The sequence below is a fragment of the Crocodylus siamensis genome, chromosome 4 (assembly GCF_052110815.1).
Source record: "Crocodylus siamensis isolate JL-2025a chromosome 4, ASM5211081v1, whole genome shotgun sequence".
NCBI lineage: Eukaryota > Metazoa > Chordata > Crocodylia > Crocodylidae > Crocodylus > Crocodylus siamensis.
In genome coordinates, this window is record NC_143398.1 from 93,723,725 (window position 1) to 93,743,143 (window position 19,419).

At 46.8% G+C, this 19,419-nt stretch overlaps 1 protein-coding gene across 1 annotated transcript in view; it reads right to left on the reverse strand.

Annotated features, from left to right (window-relative positions):
• SREBF2 (sterol regulatory element binding transcription factor 2) overlaps positions 1-18,330 on the reverse strand; it is a 37,146-nt gene extending 18,816 nt beyond the window's left edge. The window contains exons 1-10 of the mRNA XM_090042914.1: positions 18,136-18,330; positions 13,635-14,018; positions 12,311-12,492; positions 10,542-10,682; positions 5,598-5,819; positions 3,521-3,635; positions 3,129-3,310; positions 2,329-2,521; positions 1,304-1,485; positions 227-500 (exon numbers count right to left, since the gene is read on the reverse strand). Coding sequence (XP_089899040.1) covers positions 227-500; positions 1,304-1,485; positions 2,329-2,521; positions 3,129-3,310; positions 3,521-3,635; positions 5,598-5,819; positions 10,542-10,682; positions 12,311-12,492; positions 13,635-14,018; positions 18,136-18,217 — 1,957 coding nt within the window. The 5' untranslated portion in view covers positions 18,218-18,330. The remainder of the gene's footprint in view (positions 1-226; positions 501-1,303; positions 1,486-2,328; positions 2,522-3,128; positions 3,311-3,520; positions 3,636-5,597; positions 5,820-10,541; positions 10,683-12,310; positions 12,493-13,634; positions 14,019-18,135) is intronic.
• Positions 18,331-19,419: the final 1,089 nt, after the last annotated feature.

Consider the following 19,419-nt stretch of genomic DNA (forward strand, 5'->3'; position numbering starts at 1 on the left):
TTGCCACAGGAGTTGTTGCTCTCACAGGACCTTTTCTCTGCATCACCCTCCTTCTGTCATCAGCTTGCAAAATTAAGTGTGGATGTGACCTGCTCCCCAGGGCTAGTAACAGATTTGGGGGTGGGGTAAAGGCTAAGATGCTCTCCCCACATCAGTAAGGAATGCAATTCTGAGCTTCCTCATTCTGCAGTATTAGGATATAGTCATTCTGCAACTCCAGCCTTACCAGTGATGTGGAGCTGATGGAGCTTGTGATAAGCTAGAGCTGCATCCCGAGCACTGGTCTTGGCCTCATCCTCAAAGCCTGCTGTGGCCTCCCTTGCCCGCTGTTGCCGAGAAGTCCTCTTCAGCAACCATCGCACCAATCCCAGCTTCTGGAGACTGTAGCGAATCACGTTCCAGGACAGGCCACAGGCCAAGTCCAAGCGGGAAGTCGGCAATGCACGGCCCAGCACTGACAGGCAGATCTGCAGATTTGAAGCAGCAGCAGCAAAATCCCCCTGCAAACCCCAGGGACAAAGGGAAAAGGAAAACTGTTAAGGCTAGTGAGTGCTACTGTACTAACAGCCCTGGAGACTGCAATCCCCTGACCTTGTTGTATCTTTTGGAGCTCAGTGTATTTTTTTTAAATTTCAGTGCCAAATTTATACCAAATGAGCATCCAGCCTTAACATTTTTGAATGCTAGACACAGTCTCCCACCTATTGAAATGGATGCTGCAACTGTGAGACAGGACCTTAGGGAGAAAATGCAGCTGTGACAAACAGGCTAGAAATGTTGAATTTTCTCAATTAGAAACAGTACATTGCTTCCACCATAAAGTTGTAAAGAGAGGTCTTCAGTGGCTTCTAAAAAGCGAGAGGGCAGGCTTTAGTCTAGTTCCTGGAGAGAAGCACCTGTGCTAAAAAAGCAGCACAACTGTCCCCTTTGTTATCAGTCCCAGCAGAGGCCAAGTGCTACATGGAACAAACACAATACCCTCTTTTTGTTTCTCCTATAGGTAGTAGGGCAGAGCAGGACAGATCACAGGAACAGGAGCCAATGGAGGCTTACGGTACTGCCATCTAGGCTCACACCTGCTTTACTGACGATGAACACTAATGTTCCAGGCAGATCAATCTGGTACCAGTTTCTTTAAATGATTTCTATTTGTAACAAAGCAGGAACATGAACCCTTATAAATACTACTTTCCCCCGCACTCAGCGCCAGGCAAGAAAGCTTTTGGACCCATCCATCTGCATCGCCAGACGAGTCTTGAGGGAAGGACGAGAATTTACTCTATGCCACAAGGAGTTGCTTTACCCTTGCCAAGTCCAGGTCAGCCTGCTTGCGATGGCGCCAAAAGGTTACAGACGATCGGGAGTGCAGTCGGGTCACTGGTTCCCCGTGCACAAGGAGCTTTATAAAGACACTCAGGACAATGACACCATTCACCAGCCACAAGATCAAAGTAGGCATCATCCAGCCGAACCAGCCACCTGAATCTGGCAGGAAAACACACAGGGGAGTCAGCCTGGACACCATGCGTGACAAAGAGCAGCAACAAAAACTCACTGTGTCCTAGACATGTGTCCTCCCCAATCCCCTCCAGTTAACCAGCAATGCATCAAGTCTTGGAAAGACTCAGCCCTAACTGGGAAGTGCTATTAAGCATTGATTTTTCTCAGCCAAATTCTGATTTAGACTCTTGCAGTGAAAAAAAAAAATCTCACTCTTCCAAGTTAAACTAGAACTGATGTGAGGGTGCATCTGGCTTCAGCTTCACCAACAAATGGCATTTTCCATGATTCACAAATTCATGCTTGAGGACAGAAAAAAAAAATGGCATTCAAGAATTAAAGGCACAAAGCAACATCAAGGCTACATAACTGCAAGCCAGGAAAAGAGGTTTCTACAGGGGTCCCTACCCTCATCTTACAAAAAGCATGTAAAATTGCACATTTAACAAGACACTAAACACACTCTAGAAACCACACAGGCTGGGCTGCCTGGCTGAGCTATTATTCCTATAGAAGCCTGGATTTCTGCACTGACTCACAAATCTCATGTTTTCATAACTAAAAGTGCTTATTTTTCCAGAGATGTAAAATGCACTGTTTTTGAAAGTTTACATATATTTATGCCTTCTTCAAAACTCCCTGGCAAGCTCTAACGATAGAGGACCATGGACAAGTGTCTGATTTTGTTACCTCCGTTTCTAGTTACTAGTCATGTCAGAGCATTTGAGTCTCTCTCTCACATCCTTTACTGCAGTGTTGTAGCCCACTTCACAATGTACTAAGGGAAAAAGAGGCTCAACGCACAGTCAAGATCAGTTAAGTGGTTACCTGACTCGATGGTCAGCACACTCCTTCCAGAGCCATGATACACAGGGCTGTCAGACTCAGCTGTCCTTCGACCCTCCAGGAGGGATGTCAGTGGGTTGAAAGAGAGGCAGAGGAATGTGAGGGCACAAAGAAGTATACGGGAGCGATCCACCATGCCAAGGGCCACCGGGGGAGAGTCAGGTTCGTCTTTAACCTTTACAAAGGGGAACAGGCAACAAGCAACACTTCAAATACATCTCTTTCTTCTTTTACAGTTTATGTACAACAGGGGGAAGAGTGGGCTTTAAAACACTTGATTAAATCCACCAAGGACTCCAGGTCAGCCTCTCCTGGCTGAGTAAGAAGGACCTAGATTAGCAAAGTGGCCTTAACTTCACTCTGATCCCTCTCAGTTTGCTTCACTTGGATTCCCCATTTGAGGCCATCACTTGGCTTCCCCAAAAACCCTAACCCTTATCAAGTCCTCAGAACGCCCATTTCTGCTGTGAGATCAAATGAAGGGCTTTGGTAGGCAACAGCTAGGGATGTGCTTAATGCTAGAGGTATTACTCATGGGCTTGGTACAAATTAACCCACCCCAACCCTGGCAGAAGGAAGATCTTTGATCCTTTTGTGTACATCTGCTTCCTCCCTATACATTTTTCTTCCCTGCCTTACACAACATCAAATCACCACAGCTCTGATCCTCAGAGCTCCATTAGTGCTGCTCCTGAATAACCAGCAGCGGTCACCCGGGCCATTACATACTCCTAAAGTAAATTACCTCTCCCATTTCTGTTTAAGGCTGCAAACTACAATACCTTTGCATCATCCAGGAGTGGGCTTCCTGGCTCTGAATCAATGGAATAGGGGGAGAAGCCGGCCTGGGACCCCGAGTCAGATGCTGGGGGAGACATCATGAGAATGTTCTGGTTGAAGTCATCCATCTTCAGGTCCACATCGGTGTCCACCAGACTGCTCAAGTCAATGCCCTTCAACAGCTCTGCAAAGATCACAAATTCCATTTGCTACGCATATATTTTATTTTTCCCCCTCTGTCAGGCCTGCTCTGCTTTACCCCCTTACCTCCCCTCAGTTCATGGTCCATCACTGTTGCAATTTAAATATGCCCATCCACACTAACAGTGAAACTGAAAGATGCAACCCACTCTCCTTCTGTCTACCCAAGTTCTATCTGGCTCAAACAACTTACTGTTCTTTTGGTTAGCCAGCTTCAGAACCATGTTCTCCTGCCTCAGCTTGTGGTTGACTTGCTGTAGATATTTGATGTAATCAATGGCCTTCCTCAGTACTCCGGATTTGTGCATCTGCAAGGAATTAACATGCATGGTAAACAGCTCATAAAAGCAATCAACTTGGCTAAAATGAGGACTCAGTATGGGTAAGCGTTTGGGTGGAAGTCAAATGCTGGCCTAAAATAAGGAATGTAAGCAAAACAAACTGAGAGGAAATACAGTGAAGTGAAGGGCACTTTGCTAATCCTAGATCCTTCACACTCAGCCAGAAAACACTGCCCTGGAGTCCATGGTGGATTTAATCATTTTAAAGCTCGCTCTTCCCCCTCTTGCACAAACATATCTTGCTTCTTTTACAGTATATTTGAAGTATTGCTTGTTGCCTTGTCCCCTTTGTAAAAGCTAAAAATGAATCCAAATCTCCCCCTTTTGGCAACTGGCACAGTGGATCACTCCTGTATACTCCTTTACACTTAACAAGCTGCCCATCTGCCTGTAGCACTCCTATCCTCTCCCCCACAAGAATATACAGGATGTGGAAAGGGCTCTCCAAGAACAGCAACACAGCTGCTGAAAGTACAAGCTCTATCTTTAGCAGAAACAGTGCCCCAAAAGATTCACAACTTTGTAAGTAGGAGCCAAGTCACTGTATACAGAAACAGAACTATAAAAAACACATTTAATATTAAAAAAGTAGAAACAAAGTAAGATCTATTAGAGTAGAGTAGCTGGAAAATCAGCTCTCTTCAAAGGACAAAGCTCCTATGGGTTTTTCATAGGACCATTTTTCTCTCTGCCACTGGCTCACTCTGTGATCCAGCACAATTCCCATGACCCTCCCTACCTCAGACCCTGAATCCATCCTCACCTTGAAAATGAAAATCTCTCTCCCTTAAGAACAAGCCTGGGTTCTGCAGCACACCAAAGTCCAAAACACTAAGGAACCCCAATTTCCTGTTTTCTGAATGATTAGGTGAAGACCTCACTACCACTGAAAGGAATGGCAAGTTTTGCCTGATCCACAAGAGCAAGGTTGGCAAACAGCACAATCCTGAACTCAGGTTGTAGGTAACAATAAGCCCTTTCAATATCTGAACAAATAGTATTCCACATCAATCAAAGCAACACAGAACCCAACTGCCTGGATTAATACAAAAATAGCTTTCCATTTCTATAGCTACATTCACCCTCAAGCTGTTCAGAGGCTATTTATAGATTTCATCTGCCCTTCACTAAAATATAGCCACGTTCAAGCAGCTATTTAACAGCAGAGAACAGTTAGCAATGGAAGCAAAAAACCTATGTCTTAATGGGGAAATGACAGAAACAGGGCGGAATTATCCAAGCTGGGATTTGACCAGAGTTGTTATATACCCTGTCATATAAAACATCCAAGGGATCTTTAAACTCCAGCAGTGCTTTGCATCTTATTTTCCAGCAACAGTGGGCACCTATACACGTAACAGATCTCTGCTCTGACATGTGCTAATTAGCTTGCATTGGAGTAGACTCAATTAACCAAGTTTGCTGCGAGTCAGCTGGAGCGTGTTAACTGGCACACCCCAGCAGCCTCTGCATCACGTGTATTCAGTGTTCCACATTTCAAAACGGCAGTGCAGGTGCTTTAACTAAAGCTCAAACAAGCTCCAGTTAAAGCATCCCTGCCGCCATTTTGAAGCGCATAATGCTGAATACACATGATGCTGAGGGCACTTTAATTACAGCATCTCAAAGCCTCTCTAATTAAAGAGCCCCCCCGCCCTCCCCCAAGCACATGTATAGACCCAGTATCCCTGGCACACCAGCGAAACACTGAGTCAGCGGTGAAGTTGGAGGGCAGGGTGCCACTTACCTAGTCCCATCAAGTCCTCCAGCATACCTCTCCCTTGTCTACTTGGGAAAGATTGACATTAGAAGGCACTGTTGTGAACAGGTTACCACCCTGCCCAGCTACTTAGCCTAAGAGAGCTATGTGCACCTGAGAGGCTCTGTGCCCTTCAGGGCAGTTGCTGCCCTCTGGTTTCATCTCTTTACCTTAGCATCTGTGCCCATGACCAGGTCCTTCAGTTCAATGATCTTGTCATTTATAGACGACCGATACCGCTTCTCAATAATGTTATGGGTTGTCCTCCTCTCTCCTTCTTTGGGTGGCTCTGGTTGCTTGACACCACCTGGCACCTGTTTGATAGGCATCTTTTCCTGTCCCATCATCATGGGCATTGTGGTCAAAATGGTCCCATTACTGCCAACTAAGGTCTAAGAAAACAGAACATGCATCGAATTACTGGTTACAGTTGAGGAAGACAGGAGTTATGAACCACAATGCAGGGGTAGCAGTGGATATAGTCTTCCTGGACTTCCGGAAGGCTTTTGACACCGTCTCTCACCCTGTTCTCATTAAGAAACTGGGGGGCTGTGATGTAAATACCCACACAGTCAATTGGGTTGCCAACTGGCTGGAGGGCCGCACCCAGAGGGTGGTAGTGGATGGGTCCTTCTCAGCCTGGAAGGACGTGGGCAGTGGGGTTCCGCAGGCCTCGGTCCTCAGGCCCGCACTGTTCAACATCTTCATCAGTGATTTGGACAAGGGGGTAAAAAGCACCCTGTTCAAATTTGCTGATGACACTAAGATGTGGGGGGATGTGGGCACACTGGAAGGATGCAACAGGCTACAATCAGACCTAGACAGGTTACAAGGGTGGGCGGACGAGAATAGGATGGGTTTCAACACAGACAAGTACAAGGTGATGCACCTCAGGAGGAACAACCAGCACCATATCTACACGTTAGGGAACTCCCCTCTTGACAGCATGGAGGCGGAAAAGAATCTGGGGGTCATCATTGACTCCAAGATGAACATGGGCCGGCAGTGTGGGGAGGCAGTTAGGAAGGCCAACCGCACCTTGTCATGCATCCACAGACGCATCTCGAGCAGGTCCAAAGAGGTGATCCTCTCCCTCTATGCGGCACTGGTCAGGCCACAGTTGGAGTACTGCGTCCAGTTCTGGGTGCCGCACGTCAGGAGGGATGTGGACAGCATGGAGAGGGTCCAGAGGAGGGCCACTCGTATGATCAGGGGACAACAGGGCAGGCCCTATGAGGAGAGGCTACGGGACCTGAACCTGTTCAGCCTCCAAAAGAGAAGGCTGAGGGGGGATCTTGTGGCCTGTTATAAACTAGTCGGGGGGGGAAAAAAAAAAGTCAGCAGGCATTGGGGGAGTCACTGTTCCCCCGAACACTGCCAGGAGTGACCGGGAATAATGGTCACAAGCTGGCAAAGGGTAGGTTTAGGTTAGATATCAGGAGGCGCTACTTCACAGTCAGGGTGGCTAGGGTCTGGAACCAACTTCCAAGAGAAGTGGTGCAGGCTTCTACCCTGGGGGTGTTTAAGAGGAGGTTAGATGAACATCTTGCTGGGGTCGTCGGACCCCAGTATTCTTTCCTGCCATGGCAGGGGGTCGGACTAGATGATCTCTGCTCAGGTCCCTTCCGAACCTTGAAACTATGTAAACATAAGGAATGTGAAAAATTAAACCTAAAATTAAGGGGAAAGGGCTACATAAATTAAGCACAATGCACCTCTCACTTCTAAGATGGGCCCCTGCCCTCACTACATCCTGTTCCATTCCCTCCAAACCCCCCAGATAAAACACACTGCAGAGCACTGCAGAAGGGGTAAGCAGTACTACTGCCTAGGCCAGTACTTGTATGGTAAAAGAACTTAAGTCTTCAGGTTTGCTGACCCCAGCACTTCACAGCACTGTTAAGCCACTTTCATTTTCAAAACTGAAGCAGAAAACCAGATTCATTCCAACTCCCAGAACCCTCTGTATTACCTGCTGGGTCTCAGCCATCCTTGCATGACAAATAGGCACTGTATCAATGGCAGGTGATCCTATTTGAGACTTCAGAAGCAGCAAGGATGTTACAGAGAATCAGGCCACAAAACATATCTTTGGGGGGAGCAATCCCAAGATGATTCAGTTTTGGTTAAAAAAAGAACTAAAGTAAGCCTATAGGAATTTTTTTTTCATTTAAAAACAGCAATTTAACAAATAAAAAGGAACTAAACAGCAAAGTCAAATGAACTGAAGACTTAAAGAAATGTCAAGTTTTCTTCAAGTTCTTGAAGCTAAGACAGAGCTGTCCACCTGGCGGCCCATGGGCCACATGGGTTAAACTGTACCCCTCCACACACAAGTTCCTGCCTGACCGTCACTGCCTCCATAGCTTCACCTGCAACAGCAGCCAGAATTCCCTCCTTCAGCTTCTACTTCCTGCCCTCCCACCCAGGGAAGTCAGGCAGTGCAGCATGGCACAGGAAAGAGAGGGTAAGGGCAAGACCACACATGCTGTGCAGGGGGGAGTAGAAGACAGTCTTGAGTGCAGTGATGTAAAAGCTACCTGGAACTGGTATCCTAAGCAAGGGGGAACACCAGGTATGGAAAGGCTCCAAGCCAAATTGGATGAAAAAAACCCACCTCTAAGACAGCAGGAGCAGGTGGAAAGTGTATAGAAACAATGGGAAAAGGGAATTCTCAGCAAGGAAAGCTGCTCCCTGGAGGCCAAGTGTAGGGACAAATACCAGAAGTCAGACTGAGTTAAAGTTTGCAAAGGAAACTGGAACAAACAGTAAAACATTCTTCAGGTCTTTGACCATAAAAGTGTTCAGAAGAGCTCAGAAAAAGTGCTCTGTTCAGAGTCTTGGGATTAAAGATTACTTAGCTGTGGCCCCAAAACTAGACCAAATTCTTTCCTCATGCTTCAATTAAGGATGAGAAAGTTGAACATAGGTACAAAGGAAACCTGCCTAATGGACATTTAGATGTAGGAAAGTTTCTAATAAAGTACTCTGATACTAGACACATTTGGGGACAGGTTTCATTTAATGTTTTCATTAATAATTCTGGTACTGAAAGAGGAAATGTGCTAAGGAGTTCTGTTAACACAAAACCAGGAGGCACTGTCAATGCAGAAGAGAACTGCAGTGTCCCACAGAAAGGACTGAATGGCCTTGAAGACTTGAATAATAAAAACAAAATGAAACTTAATGGTACAAATTGCAAGGTCACATACATAGGGCCTAATAAAAATACCAGTTACAAACTGGCAGTTTCTCAACAGAGGTGGAAGAGACCTGTGTGCAGTAGTTCTTCCCAGAATGACTGAAAGCCACAAATATGAGCTGGCTAGGAAAAATTAGTGGTGTCCTCAGACGTCCCAGAAAAGAGATTTCCAGCAGGGAAAGGAATATTTAAGCCACTGTAAAAGGCTCTAATAAACCCTCATCTTGAATATATAATGCTGGTCAGCCATGTTCAAGAAAGATTAATTCAAACTGGATGAGGCATAAATAAACTCCAGTAAAGGGAAAAAGCTATTTAAGCTAAAGGCCAATAGTGGTGCAAAAACAGGTATGAACCAGCCATGACTAAAATTAGGCAGGAAGCTGAAGCAGTGAGTGAGGTTCTGGAACAGCCAGTTGGTAAAAGCAGCAGGAACAAAAATAAATCTTAAACCAGCTTTAAGATAGAACTTAGTATGTGCAAGCAAGGGATGATGCATCACAGCTGTCTGTGATAGCAGGGGACTAGATCCTATGGACCAGGACATACCTTTGTTTCCTATATCCCATGTTTCTATGCACAGCTCTTACAAAGCACCTTGTGGGAAGAGAGGCCATAGTTCCTAGAGCAAAAAAGGTATGGCCCAGATTTTTGCCTTTTGAAATCCTTCTGTTGCTCAGATAGCATTTTTTGCCACCAAGGGCAGTAACTCCTCCAAAGAAAAGAAAGCAGCAGCAGCCACAGTCAGCATTCTGAAAATGTTAGTCAATTTGGTCACAACTACCCAACAGGCAAATCAACCTGGAAGCCAGATCAAAACAAAGCTTAAACCTAGACCAGTGGTTCTAATGTTGAGACTCCCACCATCCCTCCCTAACTGCTGTGAATTGAGCAGCACCCCAGGTCAATAGCTACTTTATTTACTGCACCACTTAACTCCTGGAAGAGAGGGGAGGGGACCAGGAAGAAGGAATGAGCTCTTAGCTCCCCAGTGAGACAAGGACAATCACGTGCTTACCTCCTCACAATGGAGCCCCCACAAACAGGCCTTTGCTTAGCTCCTTACACAGGGGGCAGAGGGGCAGGGAACACAAGCACACACTTGGGTCTTCACATGGGGGCTGGTAGGGATAAGTGATGTGACCTGACCCCAAAACAAGTCCTCACTTACCTCCTTCCATAGGGGCTGGGCAGGGAAGAGGGTGCTTATCTCCTTATACCACACAGCACCCTCAAGGAGCCTACAATACCCCAGAATGCTATATAGCATCCCTGCTGAGACCCTTCTTCAACTATGAATGCTTCCAGAGGGGGCAGTAATTCTTCCAAAACTCCCTGTACATTATGAACCACCAGAATGTGCTGGAGAACGAGATCCACTCTTCAAATCAATGATAGGCTCATAGCCTGCAGCAGATTTGACATTTCCTGCAACTCACATATAGTGCCACTGCAGAGGCACTGCAGGCAAATGCTTAAACGTTTGCTAAATTTACTAGACTATTTGCCTCAATGGCAATAAATTCCATAAACTGTAGGTTTTGTGGGGTGGGGGAGCGCAGCTATTTTAATGTTTTTAATTAATGGCTTTTAATTCTGAGCACTTCCTTATTCCAAAAGAGTTAAAATGGCAGAAAAGTATCGAGTCCTGTTCCTCAACTATTAAACGCAAGGAAAAAAATATTTAAGAACGCGCCCTTGGTCTTTGCTCTCTGAGCAAAACAGGCTTCCAAAAAAAATTCTAAACTGTGTTTAGCCTTGGTAAAGACAGGATATCAGTCCAGGAATACTCAGAGCAACATCATGCTCATTCTCATCCTTGGATGGTACTAAAGGACAAATGTTCTCAACATGCAAGGGAGGGAGCCACAATCAGGTCAGAGGAAACTAAAGGGAAGGTCCATACTGGTACCTGCAGAGCTGTTGTCTGAATAGGAGTGGTCAGCGTTGTGAGGGCTGGATTCTGAACCGCAGCCATTACAGGGTTACCATCTGCTTTCAGAGTTGTCAAGACAAGAGAGTCGGTCTTTATGATCTGAGGCTGGACCAGGACCTAAAGGAAGAAAAACACATTCACAGAATACAAGAGGATAGCAGACGAGGAACAAGAAACATGCAATAACTAGTAGCTAGAAGGCTGCTACAATAGTCTTCATGTTAGGCCTAAGAAGATGATAAAAGAGCTGCGTTAGTACACCTAGTTCCCTTGCATGGCATCACCAGGATTCTCTCTGTCCACACCAGAAGCCAATCCCTGAAATGAGGTGGCCCAGACACAAAGTGGGAAGAAGGGAAAGAGAGGACTAAAAGGGTCTCTGGTTTTCAATTTCTATGAGTAAAGGTAAAAGTGTCCTGTTTACAGGCAGCACAGGCAGGGCTCCTCTGTTTCTTTAACCTTCACACAAAAAGTAGGTGACATGACACCACGCTCTAGCTGCCTTTACCCCCAGGGAGCTCCTGGTACCCCTCAGATAGAAAGCTCAGTGGCCACACAGGAAGTGGAAAAGATGATTACAGATGAGGGTGGTGGTGTTTTCATTCAAACCCATGTCCTTCCAGTCCAACTTCTATGAGTAATTATGCAAAAATAAATGTGAGAGACAAATCTTTTCCTAGCACACCTCCAGCTGCCCCTATAATTTGTCTTCATATTACTGGGATGAGCAATCAGTATCCAACATTGCCAGGCAGCCACCCAGTTTGAACACTTCTCATGTACAGCCCAAACATTAAGGACAAGTTTTACCACCTGGGTTGAAAGAGACTAGTTATCCCAAATCTAATTGAAACCCAGTCCATAAAGTTCTACTACCATTTACCCCAGTGCCTGTTATTACTTTTTTCCAGCTGCCTCCACCATTCCCAGTTCTAACTGAGACTAGAAGTGGCATGTCACGTATGATCGTATTCCGAATTAACATCCTTCATATAGAGCATATCCCACATTCCTCAAGTACTTCATATAATAGAGAGGAAAAAAACTGACATATCTCTGATTTAGAAGACACTGAAGCAGCAGGAAGATAACAGAAAACCTTCTGTATGGCAAAGGTGAGCTGATGAAAATGTTCTCAACCAAAAGATACTCTAGAGACTGTTTAGCTCTGCCTTTCAAGTGTGCTCTCAACTTCAGTGTTTGCTCACTGTCACTAAAAATCACACTGTGAATTAAAACGCACATTCCAAAGGATGTAGGGTCTCTCTTATTAAGAGGTAACACTGCAGCCATGATAGTCTAGAAAATATGTAAGGGGCAGAGATTTTTTGGGAAGGTATCTTTTATTGGACTACCTCTAGTTGGAAAGATCTTAGACAAGCTTTTCGGCACAAGGGTATCTGGTGCCAACTATATAGTTGGTCCAATAAGATAGCATTAAAAAAAACCCTTGTCTTTTAAATGAAGATATCTACACCTATATTATATTTATCTTTAAAAGAGCCACTTTTCACACACACCATCCCAAAGAAACTGCAAGGCCAACAGCAATCAAGCAACAGAGCCTGTCATCCTTACGACCTACCTTCACACCACACCTGGAATTCTCAAGGGACTCATCTTTCCTAGTAATTCTCTCCCCACCAGGAACCTGAGGAAGCCTCACAGCCTACAGCTGCATCCTTTCTACTGGACCTACTGAGCGGACTGGACACTCTTCTCTATTTAGTCATATTTTTACTTACTGGAACTTGCTGGACCTGCGGAGCAGTTACGGTCTGAACTGTAGCCGGGGTCAGCGTCTGGATAGTGCCATTGGCGGCCTGCGTTAATACCCTCTGGGCCTGCACTGTCTGCACCTGCTGCTGGATGGTCACTGGCTGAACTTGAGAGGATGTCACCAGGCTCTGAACTTGAGGCTGAAGAACTGAAAGGAAGAAAGGAGGAAATGAGGGGCAGGCTGATAACAAGGTTCTCCACCTAGGGGCTCTAAACCCAAGAGAGATAGTAAAGCTCCCACTGCCATCAGCCATCGCCTGCTCAAAAGAGAACGGCTCAGTTGACAGGGTATGACAGCATTCAGCTAGAAACCATCGCTCTACAAATCATCATTACAAAAGAGGGACGGAAACTGAGAACCCTTCAATCTAGCAGCGCAAGTCTTCAACATGAACGTTCACTTGAGTTATGCTAGCATTTCTGGTCAGACCTTCACGAGAACATCTGAATGTCATTTTTCCATTAGAGCTCCTTAGAAGTGCCTTAGCTCAACAGGAGCATTCCCTTCCAGTACACAGCATCCAAAACTCATGTCTCATTCCCTTATTTTATTGCTACAGGTTCAGTCACAGCAGAAAGCAAATATTTAAAAATCCAGTGACAACACAACACAACACAAATCACAGGAGTTCAATCCTGGGTCTGTTCATTGCACCCAAGATTGGGAGTATTACAAAAGCCTAACCGTCACCTTCAATCCTAAAAATGCCACCTACAAAATCCCCTGAAGGAGCCAGTTTGGAGGACTGTGGGACCATGTCTAAGGAGAGTAAGCCTTGATCTTTTAGTCGGTTCTCCTGCAAAGACTTACAAACCCATTTACTAGAGTTTCCCTATTTTAGACTCATAACCATAGAAAAGCAGAGCCAGAAGAGACCTCAGGACATAATGTAATCCAAGCCTCTGCTTAAGGCAGGATCATTCCCATTTGAATCATCCTAGCAAAATGTATGTCTAACCCAGGGTTGTCCAACTGGTGGCACAGAAGAGGTTGATCTGGGGCAGTCGGGCTTCCACCCAGCCGCCATTCCCTCTATTGTTCCAACTGCAGCAGGGGTTCTGGGCTTCCCTTCCCACTTCCGTTTCCTGTGCCTCCCTCAGCCAACTGGCACTGCATACAGGAGTCCACAACTGGTGAGTTCAAGCATGTGTGCATGAATGTGGGGAGGGGGTGGAAATACAGATGTACAGTGAAGCTGGAGGTGGGCAGGGAAATTAACACATTTAAAACTGCATGAACAATCTTGTCACTGAAACTGTCCCCTTTATTTGAGCTCCCCCAAACGTTACCTTGAAAACTTGTGGCTGCATTCTGGTATATTAGCGGCTGCTGAATGATCCTGGTTTGTGGAGCAGTGCTGAAGGTTGGCGTAATCATCACAGTCTGCTGCTGGAGCTGGGGTTGGAGCTGCGGCCGAGGCTGAAGGAGAGGGGCAGACCGTTGAGGGGCAGGTGCCGTTGCCTGGGGCACTTTGACTTGCACAGCTGGGAGCTGTGGAGAGGAAGCAGTGGGTGGGAAGGACTGCAGCTGCACCTGGCTATATGACTTCTGCAGCTGATGGTCTGCAATTCCACTACCACCATTTCCACCATTACCCTGGAACGTGGCACATAACTGTTCAGAAAACAGATCTGGGAACTCTCCAACCTGGTTGCTGACAAACTGCAGCATCTCTGTGAAAAAAAAAAAGAAAGGATTTAAAACGTTATCTTCCTGCTGCTACGTTCTTCTATCACACTTCAGTCACAACTCCAAAGCTATGTGCATAACCACAGGGAAAAGGGAGAGTTCCAGCACAGTCCAGAACAACAACAGAAAGACTCCAGTCACTAACTGGCAAACACTTAGAGAGCAAGAGATGAGAAGTTGAACAGTGTTTGGAACAACACTGATACTCAGGAGGGAGCTACATTAACAGTCTGTTACAACCTGTGCTACGTGATGACAGTCAGTTCTACAACTCCCACACAAAAAAACTAAAGCAACTTCCAGAAGTATTACCAAAGGTATTAAAAACCTAACATTTATCACAGCCATTGTCTAAGGCAATAAGATGCTGTACAGCAGTGATACTCAACCAGAATGCTGCGAGATCCTTTTAAGGTACCATGGGGTGCTGCACAATATTAGTGCTGTTAGGTATATGAACACCTACATGTGATTCACAAGATAAATCCAGAGATTTCAAACAACAGTACAGAGTCAAAAGCATTCTGATCGCTTGCGGTCTTTCAGAGTTCTTTGCTACTTGAGAATTGCTCTGGTATTTTTCCACTCAGGAAATGAGCGAAAGCGAAGAGATGTCTTGCCATACTATTTTTCCTCATCCCGCCCCCCCCAGCATCACCAGTCTGAATGAAGATGGGATAAACCCCCAAAAGTAAGGGCATTCTGTGTTAGAGAGACACTTGAATCTGGCATACCCACATTTTAAACAGTGGTGTCCTCCCAACCTATTTATAACTTTGAGAATAACTGACACTGTACCAGCTGCAAGAAGCACAGATTACCTATTAACGAATGCTACTTATCCCAAAGGAGAACAGCTACTACACTTCTGACCTCAACTTTTGGCCAAATGAATGAAGGAAACATTTTTACTTCCCAGGCACCATTCACAAAATGCTGTTGAAACAAATGGAAATATTTCAAGATGATTAAACATTTAAGCATGAACATCATGCCTGGTGCCAAACAGGATACAGTTACCAAAGCTGTTAATCCTCATAAACCGGGATCAACTAGGACCAGGAAATAAAAGACACTTTACAGTCCTAAACTTTAATCTGATACACCAAGATGCATTATAGGGGCTAAGGATCCCTCATAGTCCCTTCCTGGAAGTAGAATACAGATCCAAGTTGGATAAGGTTTTGTTATGAAGAGTAGTTCTTATTTAGGAACCTATATTCAACTAGTGTTTTTAAAGACACGTGACAGAGCATTGCCTAACCTGAATTTGACCAAAGAAAAAAAAAAGGGGGTGAACTTCAGGAAGTTCAGCTGTTTATACAACAAAAATGTTTTCTAAAATACAAGGCAAAGAACATGAAAAATAAAATCTCAGGCAGTCTGTATAATAACAGAAGGCTGCCAGCAGGTGTCAACTACATGACACACCCACAATTGCAAGAAAATGAGATGCACTGCTATGGGTTGCGAAGGCCTGAACCACTAAAACAGGAACCAAACAAGTTATTATGAAACGCTCTTCTAAACAACCCTGCATCAGGAAAATGTCAAGGTGTTTTGAAATTAAATCCATCTATGGTTTTAGCCAGCAGTGTCTATGAACTTTACAATGATGAATGCTGGGCAATAGACAACACTAACTCCATCCCCAGGAGATGGCTGAAAAATGTGTGTACACAGTTTTTTTCCCCTCTTAATATCACCATGAGAAAATTGGGTTAAAATACCAAGGAAAGGAACAGACATAAGCGGTTGAAAGGGTTGATTCAGGTGGAAAAACGTATTCTAAATGTACATGTTCTGTGCCAGATTCACTTTTCCAGGGTAGGAAAAACATTTTTGATGTCTTGTACAATCTGGATCTCAAATGCATCTTTTTGCAATGTTTTTATAGCCAACATAATGTTTTTCTTTTTAAACTGTGTAGCACTGCAGTAAGCTGCACGTGGACATTTTGTATGGACAGACCTACATTTTATACAGTCAGTAGGACTGATCAGTGCTCTCACACAACATGCCCTGGCCTCATTCCAGGTCCTACTCTGCAACCTGAACTCGCAAAGTACTAACTTGTTAGAGTATTCAGCATCCAGACACTGCACAATCACAATAATTTACCTTGCCATGTATGTTCCGCACTAACAAGCTAGTGTAAACTACTGTACAAATGCACGCATTTGTGAAGAATGGACTGCAGAGAATACTCAAGCCTGAAAGAGCAGAGAGGAGTATGGTGTGGCAGGGCTGCTGCTGCCCTGGCAGTGAGACGAGGAAGACTTGAAAAAAACAGAAATTAAAAAAAAAAATCAAAGTTATTTGACAAGCTCATGCTGGACTGCAAAACACCAGGACATTGTTCTTGCTTCACCCCATCTGAAAATGTAACTTAGGGCTGAGCCAAACAAAATACTCCCATGCTTCCTTTCCCTCTGCCAAGGATGAGTTGCTCTGAACTATACCAAATTGGTTGCATCAACTAGTACCACTGCTGACCAATAACTGATCAGAAAAAGTCTGCCTCTTGGTTCAATCTACCAACATCAAATGGCTGTTACACACCAGGTGACAGAAAGAGCACCTATTATTTATTCTCTGAAAAGACCACCACCTATAATGCTTTATTCAATGAGCAGCACCAATATAACCTACTAATATTAAGCTTCAGCACCCTTTTGTATAATAAGCTATTACACCACCTAGCCCCATTTTACAGATTGTAAAATAGCAAAAGAATTGCCTAAGGCAACATTACAAGTTAGCAGCAATAACTCAGTGTGTGACTCAATGTTGTACTGATCCACCAGGGAGGATGCTGTAAAACATATGTGCTCCTCCCTTTGTGTACTACACAATCAACTGTTGAGCAAAGCCAGAAGAGGCACCTGTACAAGAGCAGACCATGTTAGCAAGTCTCTTGTTTCTTCTGCAGGCCAACATTTATATTCAGTCCAGATCAGGTGTTCGCTAACAGGGAACACCAGAAGAAAACTGAGCAAAGGGGGGGAAAAATAAAGCATCTGGGAAACGTCTCCTTTTGGTAAGGCATATTTAGGATTCTGTGGAATACCTGCTCGTAGAAATCAGTGAAAGTCCAGATGTCTGAGTCATTTATACCAGGGCTTGAAAAGGCAGGAGGAAGCACATCATTTCAAGCAACTTACTGCTGACTTCAGACAGCAGAGAACTAAGGGGAAGATGCAACTTAACTTGCCCATCTCCTTTCTAATTTCTTCGATGTTAAAACCAGCTATTTATAGGCCATGACACTTCAAGTTATTAGTAGGAAAGAAGTAGGAGTCTGGGCAACGAGAATAAGCAGCACAGTGTTTACTGCTGCCAAGACAAAGGCAGGTGTCCCAACCCCAAATGTCTGAAAGGGCACTACTATTCCCATACCCCACACAGGCATTCACGCTGCACTTATTCCCAAAGTCAATCCCACAAAAGGGCCCCCCAAGAAAGCAATGGCTATGATGAAACAGAGAATTGTTGACAACTGCCCCATCCCTTGCGAGCAGTTCTGTTGTTAGCCAGAAACATCCATATACCAAACTCTCAAAAAGCCAGAAAGAAAAGGAAAAAAAGCCTGGTGTAAGCTGACAGAGATCCTGTTCCTAGGGGCACTCCCTTGCACAGCAGCCAGGGACACAGGAAGGCAGCACACACCTTTCAGTCAGGGATGCCAACAGAAATAAAGGCTTCTGGGATGCAACGGTCCATGCGAGGAGCACACCCACAGCAGGCACAGCGCAAACACGCAACCCTGCCTGGCGGATATGGGCCAGGAGTGGCAGAGCCGCCTAGCGGGAAGCCCTATAGCACCCACGCAGGCAAGTCTCGCCCAGCAAACCCCACCTGCGTGAGACGGCCAAGCCCAGGGCAGAGGAAGGCAGTAGCACCCCAGCACCCTGCACCCACCCAGGACCCTCTGCCTAGCCCACGTGAGGCAGGAGAAGGGTCTGGCCCAGCCAACCCCACCTGTGTGCGAAGGCCAAGCCTGGGGGCACACTAAAGCACCGCACCCACGACAGGGCATCCTCCCACGCGCGGGCCCTCACCCAGGGCGGCCCCCACCCCACGCGTGACCCTGGCGCTCACCGTCGATGTCGCCCAAGGTGAGCTCGTCCCCCAGCTCCGTGAGGGTCTCCATGGTCTCCATGCCCAACTCGCCGCTCTCCATGGCGACCACCGCGCGCGGGCCTGCCCCGACCGCTCACCCCGGGCATTAACTGTCCCGCCGCCTCAGTCCCTGCTCCCGGCTCCCGCAGGCTCCGCCGCCATCTTGGCCCCAGCCCCGCCCCCCACCGGGCCGTCCCTCCCCCACCAACGCGCCAGCTCTCCCGCGGCGCGTTGTCAATGAGACCAGGGCCCCTTCGACCAATCAGCGGCCGCGCCGGTTCGTGGTGTGATGGCGCGTCGGCGATCAGCAGCTTTGATTTGCATACGTAGCCCCGCCCCTCCACCGCCCTTTTTTCCTCCCCGCCTCCTTATTTGGAATATTCATGAGGGGCGGGGCCTCCTCGCTAATTATTCACCAGCGCGAAGGAGAATTTAAAGGGGCAGGACTCAGGATGGGGGCAGCAGAGGTGGGGCGGGGCAATGGCGGCACCAGGGGAGCTTAGTTGCTAGCCGGGCTAGAGCGAGCTGCCTCCAGGGCCTTCCCACAATTCCCACCTCCGGGCGCAAGACACGAGCGCTCCCTGCTGGCGGGGCCGGGGCCTGCGGCTCAGCCGAGCACGGCAAAGGGGCGTTTGGCCAGGGACGGGCTGCCCCTGGGCCCTGGCAATGCTGAGGCCTAAGCAGGCATTGGGCGCCCCAGGGTTTCACGGTGCAGGCAGAGCCCAGAGGGGGCAGCCCCCTGCAGCCCCGAGAACACAACAATGACCGTTTCCAGGCTCTGCTTCTCAGGCTCTGGGTCATCATCACATGGCAGGGAGTGGGTGCAGAAAGGGGGAGGGAACTAGGTGCTACCAGGGCTTTCCACACTGCTCCTCTCTCACCACAGCCTCCAGCATTCAGGGTCTAGACTCTAGGCCCAGGGTGCTTAGCCTCCAGCCCAGGGGCCAAATGTGGCCCACAGAGCCTCAGACAGCAAGTTGCCGGGGTCCCTGCGGGGCAGGAAAGTTGGAGGAGGGGCACAGGGGCAAGTCAGACTGCCGCTCTCTCTGCTGTTAAAAGGCCAAGGCCCTTGTGGGGGCTCAGAGCCATGCCCCATTCTCCCCACATGAGGCTGGGCCATGCCCCCTTCCATCTGCCCAGCCAGGTTGGGGCTGGGCTATGCCTGCTTCCTTCCACAGGGCAAGCCATGCCCTTTCCCCTTTAATGGCTGGTCTGGGGTTGGGCCATGCCCCCCCAGGCTGTAAGCCACACCCCTCTCACCTG